The sequence below is a fragment of the Leiobunum rupestre genome, chromosome 10 (assembly GCF_980474605.1).
Source record: "Leiobunum rupestre chromosome 10, qqLeiRupe1.1.hap1, whole genome shotgun sequence".
Taxonomy (NCBI): domain Eukaryota; kingdom Metazoa; phylum Arthropoda; class Arachnida; order Opiliones; family Sclerosomatidae; genus Leiobunum; species Leiobunum rupestre.
Window position 1 is genome coordinate 26729528 of NC_143393.1, and position 13529 is coordinate 26743056.

The following is a 13529-nucleotide window of genomic DNA, read 5'->3' on the forward strand; positions in this document are numbered from 1 at the left end:
TTAACTTAACATAAATTGAGCCTAACTTAACCTAATCTTAACCTAACATAATATAACCTTAACCTAATCTTAACCTAACATAATATAACCTTAACCTAATCTTAACCTAACATAATATAACCTTAACTTCACCTTAGCCTAACATTAACTTAACATAACCTTAACCTAACATTAACTTAACCCAACCTAACATTAACTTTATCTAACCGTAACCTAACCTAAGCCAAAACCTAACTAAACCTTATCTAAATTAGAAAGCAGTTTAAACTTAGTCTAATCCTGGACCAAGGAAAAAAACAAGATGACGTAATCCGCAACCAATGAAATTCAGATTAGTTTTATATAATGGCCCTAATTGATCAACAATCATTTTTGAAAAAGCAAAAAGTGTGTTGTCTTCCCTAAGGGATAGCGGCTAGCCAGCAAATTAAAATGTGGCTACCGAATTCCATCAAGACAGCAAGCTTTATAAAACAAATAAAAAATGAGTAAAAGTTGCTTTGGTTTATCGACATCTTAAATCAGATGCTGCCTTTTGCTGAATAGCCGTTTTGTTCAATTTGATTTTAATCTTTTGTTTTATACATACTTCAAACTTTAAGAAAATAAAAAAATGTGTTTTTTTGGCCACTGCCGCGCGAGGGCGTGTTGTCTGGACCATAGAATGGGATAGCTTCGAACCAGGCCTGTCTAAAAATGGAATTTGTGGGAAAATATTAAATCAAAAGAAGAAAAGCTACTCTTCGATTTTTAGAGCTAGAGAAAACGCGCGGAAACTGATTGGGAAGTCTCGAATTAAACACACCTTAACTTGGCATTATCGATTAACGCTGAACGACTACGCCTCGAAGCTAAAACCACTCAAGTTCAAGATGTTTTTATTTATCTCGAACGACGCGTTAATAAAGATTTTACCGATAAATTGAGATACTATATTTCGGCTCCGGGCGTCCGATTTTCAAAGTTAAATTGTACTTCGTGGTACTTGATAAGGGTACAAGTTGGAGGCGGCGTTGGGCACGATTTTTAGCAGAACTTTTCTGCCATCATACCCGGACGGTAGCAGGCATTTCGGCCCCCTCCAGCTGGCAAACCCCCTAATAGGCCCATCCACGATAATTACAAAAGTGGGGGATGATGAGATTTTGCTGCAAAAGCACCCGTCGACTAATATAACTGAATAAAAGGAAAATGCGCTAAAAACTACCGGAATATATAATCACGCAGACTGGACTCTCTCTTTGCCTTCTAAAGCGGTTGTTTTTTAAACCTTGATTGCCCTATAGCGAGACTGAAAATGAGGGAATTTTATTCTTTTGGTTTTTCGCAGTAGCCCTGGTGGCACGAATGAGAACTAACTATAAGTTATAGGTAAAGAAAGGTCAGGGTTGGTGGCGCAGCTTCCGTAATCAGTCCTTTCTCTCAGAGGGGCAGAAATAAGAAGGAGATTAGTGACGGCTTCTCAATCCCGCCTCTCTCTCTCTCTCTCTCTCTCTCTTCTCCTAGAGAATACTAGTTGCTATGGAGACGGAACCTCTGGCGCCATCTAGTAAGGAACGGACGAACCACGCCGTATTTTGCTTTTGAAATGGGTTGACATCTGTTGGTCGCTCCAGATATAACCTTTTAAGTCCTTAAGTCGAAATGATGGTTGATTGTTGTGTTTGGAGTAACGTGTTTTATATTTAGTTTATTGGTATGTTATTATTTAGTAATTTTAACATAACTGGTATGTTAGTAGTTACTAATTTTGTTTCATTGTTGGTAATTTCTAATTTTAACATCATTGGTATGTTTCATCGTTAGTAATTACTAATTTTAACATCATTGGTATGTTCCATCGTTAGTAATTACTAATTTTAACATCATTGGTATGTTCCATCGTTAGTAATTACTAATTTTAACATCATTGGTATGTTTCATCGTTAGTAATTACTAATTTTAACATCATTCTTATGTTTCATTGTTTGTAATAACTAATTTTAACATAATTGGTATGTTTCATCGTTAGTAATTACTAATTTTAACATCATTGGTATGTTCCATCGTTAGTAATTACTAATTTTAACATCATTGGTATGTTTCATCGTTAGTAATTACTAATTTTAACATCATTCTTATGTTTCATTGTTTGTAATAACTAATTTTAACATAATTGGTATGTTTCATCGTTAGTAATTACTAATTTTAACATCATTGGTATGTTCCATCGTTAGTAATTACTAATTTTAACATCATTGGTATGTTCCATCGTTAGTAATTACTAATTTTAACATCATTGGTATGTTTCATCGTTAGTAATTACTAATTTTAACATCATTCTTATGTTTCATTGTTTGTAATAACTAATTTTAACATAATTGGTATGTTTCATCGTTAGTAATTACTAATTTTAACATCATTGGTATGTTTCGTTCTTAGTAATTACTAATTTTACCATCATTGGTATGTTTCATCGTTAGTAATTACTAATTTTACCATCATTGGTATGTTTCATCGTTAGTAATTACTAATTTTACCATCATTGGTATGTTTCATCGTTAGTAATTACTAATTTTACCATCATTGGTATGTTTCATCGTTAGTAATTACTAATTTTACCATCATTGGTATGTTTCATCGTTAGTAATTACTAATTTTACCATCATTGGTATGTTTCATCGTTAGTAATTACTAATTTTACTAACATTGGTAATTACTCATTTTAACATATCTAGCGCTTAATATTTATTCAATGAACATCAACACATTCATTTACCAATTTCAAAACGCAGTATGGTGGTTTATTGATATCAGAAGTATATAATGTTTATTTTACAAGGGAATTTTGTCCATTTAAAAATTTACTTTCTGATACTCGAGGCAGTTTTCAATGGGAAATTTCCGGGAAAATCATGACAGTACGGTCAGATATTTTTGTAATACCCCGCCTAACGATGCAAAATGTAAAAACTACACTACGTTTGGACAATTACTTATTCACAAAGTATATTTTTTATGAGTGGAAAAGAAAGAAAATGAAGAACAATTACTCTGAAAATAGACTGACCAGAAAATGTATTTAAGAAACCTCGATTAATTCTCACACTCACAAGGAGAGTACCCGAGGTGTTTATTGCCGATTTCGATAAAAGTCGGGCGTAATGTAGACCTATATGAGATATGAAATTTCCCAAAAGGAGGCGTTGCACTACCCATTCTGTTTGCCATGGCAACCGAAAATGTTTTTGACAACTTAAAACAAAATCTTCTTTAAAAAAGCATGGGATTTTCTCGGTTTTAAATTTGAAAATCACGAATTGGGTAATTTGGACCATATTTTAGTAAATTTCATTAAGTTTGGGTAAATTGGAACATTTTTGAGGTAAAATTGTAACAACTTTTGGGTAAAATAAGGAAACAATCTTATTTTTGTAGTCAAAAACATTTTCGGTTGCCAAGGCAAATCAAATGGGCAGTGCAACGTCTCCTTTTGGGAAATTTCATACCTCATATATAGGGCAATAAACACCTCGTTTACTCTCCTTGTCTTGCGGGACGTAGCTCGGGTTAAAATTAAAATTAACATTACCCCTAATAGACCTATCCGCATATTACAAACACGTAAGCTGAACTATAGGGACAGTGCCATGTCGGATTAAAATTCTAACGAATGATCCTGCGTATAGATGGCAGTGTGAGGCAGATCTTTTATGATTGGTTGACTTCAAATCATCTTCTGCTTATATTTTTCTGTTTATCGGCAGAGTTGGTATGGCCGGGAGTAGTGGCTCACTCCTGTAATCCCAGGCGTCCGGGAGGCAGAGTTTGTGGATGGCCGTGTGAGGCCTACCACCAATCTCCCAACGGGTGGTCTGAATACTTCCGCCACGGGTGTCCCCACCCCTGTCCCCCCGTTGGCGTGACCGTTACACATATCTCGCCCTGATTAATCAGTTATTGTGTGCTGGTGTCTAAGGCCTTGGGTCGACACCGATGTGTCGATGTCAAAAAAAAAAAAGGCAGAGTTGGTATTAATATTTAGCGGTTAATTTTTAATGTACGCTTAATAAGTAAGGTATTTTTTTATATATTATACATTTTTAGGTATATTAGAAATCCAGAACTTTCGGATTTTCCAATTATGTATTTCTAAATTAGCCATAAGCTTTCAAAAAACGTTAGTTACGTTTGTTTAAATCTTAAGCCTCGGTTAAACGTTTCAATCATCATGAGCCTCATTAGGTACTGTGGAGTTTTATTCTGCCCTCAGAAAGGCGCCATCTACATGCAGGATTAGTCATAAAGGTTTTTTTGCCAAATGGAACCTGCCCCTGTAATTCCGTCTTCCACAATTCTAATTGCAGATAGGTGTATTGGGAGAGATTATTTTCGGCGAACACTATAACCCTAACACCCGACTGAAAAGCGTTAGAGTTCTAAAATATTTATCTACTCAGGAGCGACTAAATATACTAAACAACAACTTTTATTTACAATAACAAATTTACAAGATTTGCTCGTTTGGAGCTTAAGTAAAATCTCTTTTGCAGACGCCTAAAAATTTGGTCATTTACGAGACCCCGCGATGAACGAAAAGTACCTGAATAATGTTGGAGCCTGGAGTTTTTATAGGCTCGCTTACAATTATACAAAATAAAGGAATTTTCTATAGAAGAGGCCTGGCAGGATATTGACCGGAAACAAGCTCCGGCCGTCCTCCCAAACCCCTTCTCCACGCGAGTTACATTTTTACTGGTCCCCTCGAACGGACCGGAAACAATCCAATATTTTTATTTTATTTAGGGAACCGCGAAATAAACACCACAATTTTAAACTAAGGTTTAAATACATTTTGTGAATTAACTAAATTTCTGACTACGTTTTACAAGATTTATTACTCTAAACATTTAACACTTTAATAAAATTTAATTGAAACAAATAAAAATGGCGACTTCTCGCGAAAGTTTCAACACCTTGTGAGTATCTTAAATTTGTCAAGTTCTTCACTGGTCTAATTCAGCGTAAAATCACGTATTTAAATGGTTTAAAAAGAGCGCAGAAGTTATGTGAATTTCTTTTCGAAACAAGGCTTAATGTCGACTGGGAGCCGAGTTTAGCTTAGCACATCGCGAGCAAAATCGAATTTAGATAACGCCCGTTTCTATGAGAATCATCATAGCCATCCTTAGACATTCCCAGTGTATACTTATATGAAGGAATGTATTTCAAGCAAAGAACATTTGCATAATAAGGAGCTGAATCCTTCATTGTCCCTTTTTGTAGGTTATTTTCAAAACGTTTATATATTTCTTAAAGATTTTGGGCGAAGTAAAAGATGTGTGGATCTATCGGTACGATGTCCATTGTGAAAAGGTCATCCCGCCCTCAAATGGTAAAATTTACGACAACCGGACAATGGTCAAGCGTGGGTGCCGTTCGATCGTATAATAACAGCCACCAGAGTCCATCGAGCAAAGGCGTTTTTCTCAATGACAAATTACATTTTAGCTTTCGAATGTTGCTGAAGGTCAAACCTCCGTCTATTCAAATCCATTGAAAGTGTTACCATTTATACAGAGTGATTTATCATCGGAAATTCAACAAAAATATCTATAAACGCTACATAAGATCGAAATAGGAGAATACAAAAAGGTCTTTACAAAGCACAAGGTCTACCATCGATAACCTAATGTCCTTATAGTCGAGTTTTTTTGGGGTACTAAAGGCAGAGTCAACATGACTGTTACCTCACGGTTCACTTGTGGGTGCTACTTTTTTTTAATTTATCTATTTTTTTAAGGTTTTAATGGATTATAAAGTTGGTAAGATATGGGTTTTAAAATCGACCAAATATGCCTTTTAAAATCGGTAAAATATGGGTTATAAAAAAGGTACAATATGGTTTATAAAATAGGTAGTATTAGGTACAATATTCCATATAAAATAGGTACAATATGGGTTATAAAATCGGGAAAATATAGGTTATAAAACCGGTAAAAATATTGGTTATAAAATCCGTAAAAATATAGCTTTTAAAATAGATACAATATGGGTTATAAAATAGTTACAATATGGGTTATGAAATCGGTAAAATTATGAGTTATTAAATCGGTAAAAATAAGGGTTTTAAAATAGGTACAATATGGGTTTTGAAATAGGTACAATATCGTTTTTAAAATTGACCAAATATGGGTTTTGAAATAGGTACAATATGGGTTTTGAAATAGGTACAATATGGGTTTTAAAATCGACCCAATATGGGTTTTGAAATAGGTACAATGTGGATTATATAATCGACCAAATATGGGTTTTGAAATAGGTACAATATGGCTTAAGAAATCGGTAAAATATGGGTTATAAAATCGGTAAAAATATGGTTTTTAAAATAGATAAAAATGGTTTTTTAAAAAGATACAATATGAGTTAAAAAATAGGTCAGATATGGGTTATAAAATAGGTACAGTATGGGTTATAAAATCGGTAAAATATGGATTTTAAAATTAGTAAAATATGGGTTGTAAAATTGGTAAAATATGGGTTTTCTTGACAAATCGATTAATAATAACTAAATATAAATTAATAAGCTAATTTTAAAATTAATCATAATTAATTTACTAATTATTAATAAATTGAAGTTGGTTTGCTCGGAATTGACTTCAGTAGAGAGCCTACTGTTCATGTTCATAAAGACATTAAAGTATAATAGACGATTTAATTCAATGATTTAAAAAAACGTTATTTAAATTAGGCAACCCTGGTTGCAACGTTACCTGTAATTTGCAAATACTATATTTCGACGATTGAGTACAAAAATTGCGTCAATGTAAAAAAACTAAAGTACAGTTTAGACTATGCAATTTTATTGGTGCTAAAATAGTTGTGCATATCTTATGTACGAATTAATTGGTCACCCTACGCTGATCAATATATTCAATTTCAAATAGTATCTCTCAAACAAATTGTACACCCAAAAATCGGTCACCAACCGGAAATAAAATACTTGTTGGTCCAGTAAAGAGTGTTCAAAACTTTGCTATTTACGCTGCTTAATTCACTGACAATTAGTTGCACAAATTTGGTTTCCAAATTAATTGGACTTTAAAAGTTGTACAATCTGAACGCCCCTTAACTAAACCCGTGGGAATAACGATCAGCAGAAACCTAAACATTTAGTTAAGGGTTAAAAATAAATTTATTATGATTATTACGAAAATGTAAAACCCCCACTGACACCGCATTAGCTAGACAAAATACCCAAGACACCACCTTAAGCCCAAGTCATCGAGCGACTTTTAATGCCATTAATTAAGGTGTCCGGGTTGCAACCCGGGTTGGACATTTAAGCAAACTAGTCACGGCATTTGACTAATAAAATAAATACTCCGACTACTAAAATTAATCGAAATCTGGGGCTCACTAGTCAATTTGACTAGTGAAAAATGTACCTAAATATTCATAAATTATAGCAAATATGGCGTTTCATAAATTCATCATTCATCAATCCCGTTTTGTTTTAAAAAAATCACATCATGTAACTCAAATGATAATCAACTCCTATTTTAATTCTGACGGGTAAAGCAAAATGTTGGCTGTCCTTCTTGTTTTATACCCCACTAGACAGTGACTATTAAAATAAATTAACGTAGGAGGCTCACTAGTCCGGCTGACTACTAAAAGAAATATCCTTACGTCCAACCCTGGTTGCAACGCGTACGAGGTGGAGAAAAGCCTTTAATTTCAGGCGAGACAACAGCTCCCTACACTCACTATTACCGTTAACCTTAGCAAGTTTTTATGGAGACAGGAAAACAAAGAACTCGAGGAAAAACTCCTTTAACCAGTGGGAGATAACTTGCAAACCAGGGCCTAAAATAGTGGGCGGTTATGGCAGTTTTGGGCTGTTCTGAAACTCGGTTTTGCAGTTTTAAAATCGGATTTGGGCAGTGCTATTTATTGTGAATTTATCGCAATTATTACGTTGCTATTATTATTATAATTTAACAAGATATAAAGAAATAAAATAATTCCAAGGTTCCAATTACTTTTATAGCTCATTGAAATTATGTTTTGGGGGTTTAGTTTAAAAATAGCGGTTCGCTCGCTCGCCTTAATTTTGTGGGCAGTTCTAAAAAAATCCTTATTTTAGCCCCTGTTGCAAACTCAGCCCAGTAGTTTCAATGAAATCCTTTCCCCGTTCGATCCTTTACTGAAAAAAATCTGTATAAAACACTTTCGTTGCTTGATCGAATTCAATTTACATTCCAGATTTCCTAGATGGACAGTTACCAGCGAGAGGTGCTCTAAACGATATAAATGTTTGACCACTCCCAACGAATATACTCGGTAAAGGTGTTTCAGGCTTTCATTTCCAACTAGACGCGTTCTTGTCCAGAAGCTGTAATACTAATTTCCAACCCACGCAACCTATATCTTCTCAACGATAAACAAGCTGGTCACAGAAAAAAATTATAGTCCGGTGCTTCACATTTTACTTACGACAAGGTCTTTCAGACTAAAGTTTTAAAGGCCAATTTGTTTGGCCTGGCCAGTAAACTTCTCCAAGTAATTGGCGGTGAATTGAGCAGCGTGAGCCACAAACGTTGGTACACTTTTTGTTTTTCAGGTGTTCGAGATCTCATTGTGGCGCGTATGTTGACTATAAAAATGAACTGATGTCACCCTCAAAGAATAAATTAACTAATATTTGGCATAAATTATAAAAATTAAATATGATTTAAAAATTTGTCTCACGTCTGCTCAAAATATTAAAATCGCGCCATATAAGCCATCTAGTCTTTCAAACCGGAATTAAAAATATTCAAAACGAAGCTCATTTAAAAATTTAATTTACACAAAATATTGAACTATAAAACCTTTACGGAATCTTTCGTGTGAATTTAAAAAATTAATAATAAAATATTAAAAGTTAAGACTGACAGTGCCAACAGAAACCTTCGGCAATGTAGGTAGAGGTTGACTTTTGGAAGCTCCTTAAAATGGTTGCATTAATAAGTTAATTCTTCTCAATCTGGATATCCATCAGCAACTTTCTATTATCTCCAATAAGGGTGCCAATCTCAAATTCTTTCGAAGTCAGTTCTTTCTGAACTAGCTCAAGCTTTTTATTCAGCTCCTGTTTAGTCAATTAAATTTTAAATTTCTATAAACTATAATACGAAAGAAATTACTTACTTTAAATTTGGTCTTTATCTCCTTATATAGATTTTCGAATTTAACTTGCCGTGCTTTCATCTTATCAAACGATCCTTGGAGATTTCTATAGTCTTTCTGTAAATTGTACAAGTCCTCACCATCACGTTTCAAAGTTTTAGTGCGCAAAAATAGCTTTCCTTTCAACGAATTTTTTTCTTTTTCCAACTCATTGTTGACTTTAATGAGAACATCAACCTAAAACAACATCATAATAAAATTATTTAGAGTGATAGGTACATAATCAAATTTGCTTAGAACAGGGTTCATACAACTATTGGGAACCCAATTTCCCTGATATTTGCAGGTTTTCCCATGAATATTTCCCTGAATTTTCCAGATGCAAGGGCACCTAATGTTTTAAGATCTAACTCTGTCTTTGCTAACTTAACCAATCTAATTCGTGAAGAGGTATAGGGTTACTCATTTGACAATTAAACTAAATTGGTTCCATATTATTAAATATGACCGAAGTAATAGTGTCAATCATTTAATAAATAAAACTTATGAATGCGAATTTTTACATTTTTAACTCTTTCTGGACCCTCATAAATTTTCCTTACTTCCCTGATTTTTACAAAAAGCTGGAAACTTCCCTGATTTTCCCTAGATTTCCAGGTTTGTATGCACCCTGTAGAAAGTTAACTTACCCTTTTCTTGTAATCAGTTACCATATCTTCTGATTTTTCAAACAACTTTTCAATTTCCTGAAGCTTCTCAAGCGAAATTATTTGCTTGTCTTCAGTTTCTTTCAATTGTGCCATTGCTTCAGAAGGTTTAAGTTCCTTTTTGGAATACTTCCCCTGTAATGCTGAGTATGAACCATCATCAAGTTCTGCTTGAAGTTTATCACAGTAAGCTTCTAGTTGGCTTTTTTCTATGTTAATTGCGCGCAGTTTCTCCTCCAATAACGAAACTGGTTCAAGTAGTTGCATCTCTTTTTCATTAATACTGCTTTTTATTTTATCAATGGCTCGCGCACTTTTACGCCACTCCAAACTAAGCTGATCTTCTAATTTTGTACAAGTACCTTTGAATTCATCTTTCTCTTGGTGGATAATCTTAAGTTCAACCTGAAGCAGTTCAATACGATGCTCCATTAACATAACTTGATCCAAAGTAGATACATTACTCAACCTGTCGTAGAGGGAACGTAGTTCCATTTGGTCAAATTCTAAGGATTTATAAAGTGTCTGTAATGAGTCATTTAACTCGGCGATCCGAATTTCCTTTGCCTGAACCTCTTTCGATTTCATTTCATTTTCAGCCTTAGTTAAATTGAGCTCCGATTGAATCTCACTATAAGCCGTTTCACTCATATCAAGAAGTTCTTTCAGTCTCAATAAATCATTATCTTTCTCCTTAACAATTTCAAACAATCCTCTTGCTTGAGTTAATTCGGATGTAACTTCCTCTGATTCTAGATAATTTTTTTCATTTACCTCTCTAAGTTGGCTCTGAAGCTTGGTGTTTTCGAAGGATTTAATTTCTATCTGATCATTAAGCAAATCAATCTCCGCTTTAAGTTCGGAAACCTTGCGTAGCAACTTCTCGGTTTCCGTTTCCATAGAGTCTAAGTTAGCTTCCATACTAGTCATTTTTCCTTCATTAATGATCATTTCCTCTTGTAACTCTTTTACACTTTCTTCAGATTCAATTTTGGCAGCCTTGACAAACTTCAGTTCATTTTGAAATATCAAATTCTCGGACTGTTTAAGCATCCATTTTCCCTTCTCAGACTGCAATTCTTCAATCAGATCGTGCATAGTTTTTAGATGGGTTCCAGTTTCTTCCCAATTGGCTCTAAATCCTTCCAGTTCAGTTTTTTGATTGGATGACAAGTTTAGGTTTATCTCAAGCTCATTCATAATGCACATCAAATTTTTTACTTCTGCACTTGTGTCGTCGTACGTTTTCAAACAATTCTCAAGCTCGTTATTTCTTGTCTCAAGATTAGCAACGCTTTCTTTCAAGTGATCATGTTGGTATTGAAGCTTAGAAATTTCTACTTTCAACGAAGAATTTCGTTTCATTATATCTTCGACTTGACCAAGTGCAATGTTCTTAGTACGCAAATCTTTCATTTCTATCGAGACAATTAATTTGTCAATGACAGCTTGGCAATCATTGAGTTTTTTTGTGAACTCCTCCACTTTCTCGTGCAAATCTTGACGAGCCTCTTCGTCATCATCAGCACAATTCTCAAGTTGTTCTATCTTCGGCAACAACTCAACTTTCTCAATAGAAAACTCACCTAGCATTTTATTTCTTAATCTTAATTCTTGGAAAGATTATTAGTTTTTCGGTTTAATATAATTCGGTTGAATACTTTAATTCGTCTATTTGGTTGCGTAGTTCCACTTCTTTTCTTCTCTTGCAACGCTAAAATAAATTATTCGCGTGAAAATTAAAACCGTCAAAAAGGAAGGATTTTTAAATTCAAAACGCGTGAATAGCTCTTTATATAAAAGACGAGAGGTCACGTGATTACCTTAGGCTTAGATTCATAGTGCAGTGAAAGTTAGAGAGCGCGCGCATATTTTGGTTTTTGTTGAGCTCGCGCGAAAACGCACGAGACCCTCTACACGGAAATATTAGGAAGCGCGCTCGCCAAAAAATAACACTTTTTATACAATCCATGTAGGTATGTGTATATATTTTATTTATAGAAAGAGCTAAATGTATATAAAGGTCTAGATAAATTTTAAATATTTTATCTAGACCTTTATATACGTTTCCTATATCTATGGATATCACGCATTTTTTCGTCGTAATAGACGCAAACACATATTGCCTACAGGGAAATATGCAAAAAGGGGCGAAATCCACCCGATTTACCTTCCTATTTAATAATGTTTGAGGTAGATGGCGACTCTATAAAGTTTATGAAAACTAAACTTTTTTAAAAAGTTATTAATTAATTACTAAATTATAGTACTTTAAATTCTTATTAAAAATATTTAATTTTTGTAATTTAAATGAACAATTAATTTTAACAGAAGTTAACACGCTCCGCCATAGATGGCACTATAATACGATTTTAAACTATTCAATCAGGGAAGATAATTTTGTATTTTAAATCTCGACAAAACCGTTCTCCACTAAAAACTGAAAACTTTCAACCAATCGTTGAAAATCAAAAAATGACGTCATGCTTCTATCAGAGCCCCATCTACTAACAAATAACGCCATCTATAAAATCGAACCACGGACTTTTTTAAGAGGACCAGAGAGGGCTAACCTTCCACTGTACAAATAATCTCTCCCCGCGCTTCGTTCAGCCCGAGAGGTTCTATGGGAGTCTGCGAAGATCATTTGTACCACGTGACTTTAAATTTTCAAAATGGCGATGCGATAAGGCGGAATTTGTATTATCTGTCAGTTTTCACTCTTTAACGGCATTTAAATTAATTAAAGATTTAAGTTTTATTTACAAGGAATGAGTAGTATGTATTAGCCTTCTAAAATGCCGAAAAACAAACAGTGCATCTTAAATCTTAGTATTGCTAAGCCACGGCCAACTTTGACACTCGCGCAATAGCGGCCAACCCATTCGCCGAAATTCCACGAACAAGGATTTTCCCGTTATAAACCATGCTATAAACTATTGGCGTTCAGCGCCACGCTCGGTTATATATTGGTTTCAATGCTAAAACTATTCTAAAAATAATTTTCCGCTAGGGGCGCTAAATGCCGAGAGATATTTTTGTTCGTAGGTTAACATAGAAACTTCAACGAATGGGCTGGCCGCTATGGCGCGAGTTGGCCGTGGTTAGGCCTAGTAAATGAACTTAATCAAATCGTAATGGCGCCATCTATCGTGTTATCGGAAAACTAAACCTTTGTATATATTACAAAAGTGTCTGCTTATAGAAACCGATGGCGCCAACCAGATTGGATAAAGTTGAAACTTAAGCCTAATTCTCCTAATCAAATAAAACGTGTCCCACGAATCCCAGATTCGTTTGTATCTCTGTTTATTCTACCTCATTGATCGCGTATGTGCAATATTTACCCCTACAACCAATCACCGCGAAGCTAATACTTGAAACTCTCTGCATATCTTTCGAAAATTATCGAATTATTTTTTGTACCTTGTTGTTTAAGAGCTAGGGCAATTTAATTTTAATTTTGAAACACGTTTTTATGAAAATATTGAAGCAATCCTAAATTGACTTTTATTACAATGGTTTTTATGGGTATCTTCCCATTGCACCGAATCCCATTCGACCGAATTCCGCCAATGTTTTTGATGAAATTAGCCCTAAGGCGGGTTTTGTATTTTTCTAATCGACCGACGCAATATTCACAATTGAGCGACCTCAAAAAAAAATAGT

At 34.3% G+C, this 13529-nt stretch overlaps 1 protein-coding gene across 1 annotated transcript; it reads right to left on the bottom strand.

The window, feature by feature from the left end:
• Nucleotides 1-8861: 8861 nt before the first annotated feature.
• On the bottom strand, nucleotides 8862-11570 carry LOC149925268 (uncharacterized). The gene is made up of 3 exons (XM_090160695.1): nucleotides 9843-11570; nucleotides 9175-9390; nucleotides 8862-9115 (listed from the first exon to the last, which is right to left on the bottom strand). The coding sequence occupies exons 1-3, from the start codon at nucleotides 11451-11453 to the stop codon at nucleotides 8996-8998; spliced, it is 1947 nt and encodes a 648-aa protein (XP_090016821.1). The 5' UTR covers nucleotides 11454-11570; the 3' UTR covers nucleotides 8862-8995.
• Nucleotides 11571-13529: the final 1959 nt, after the last annotated feature.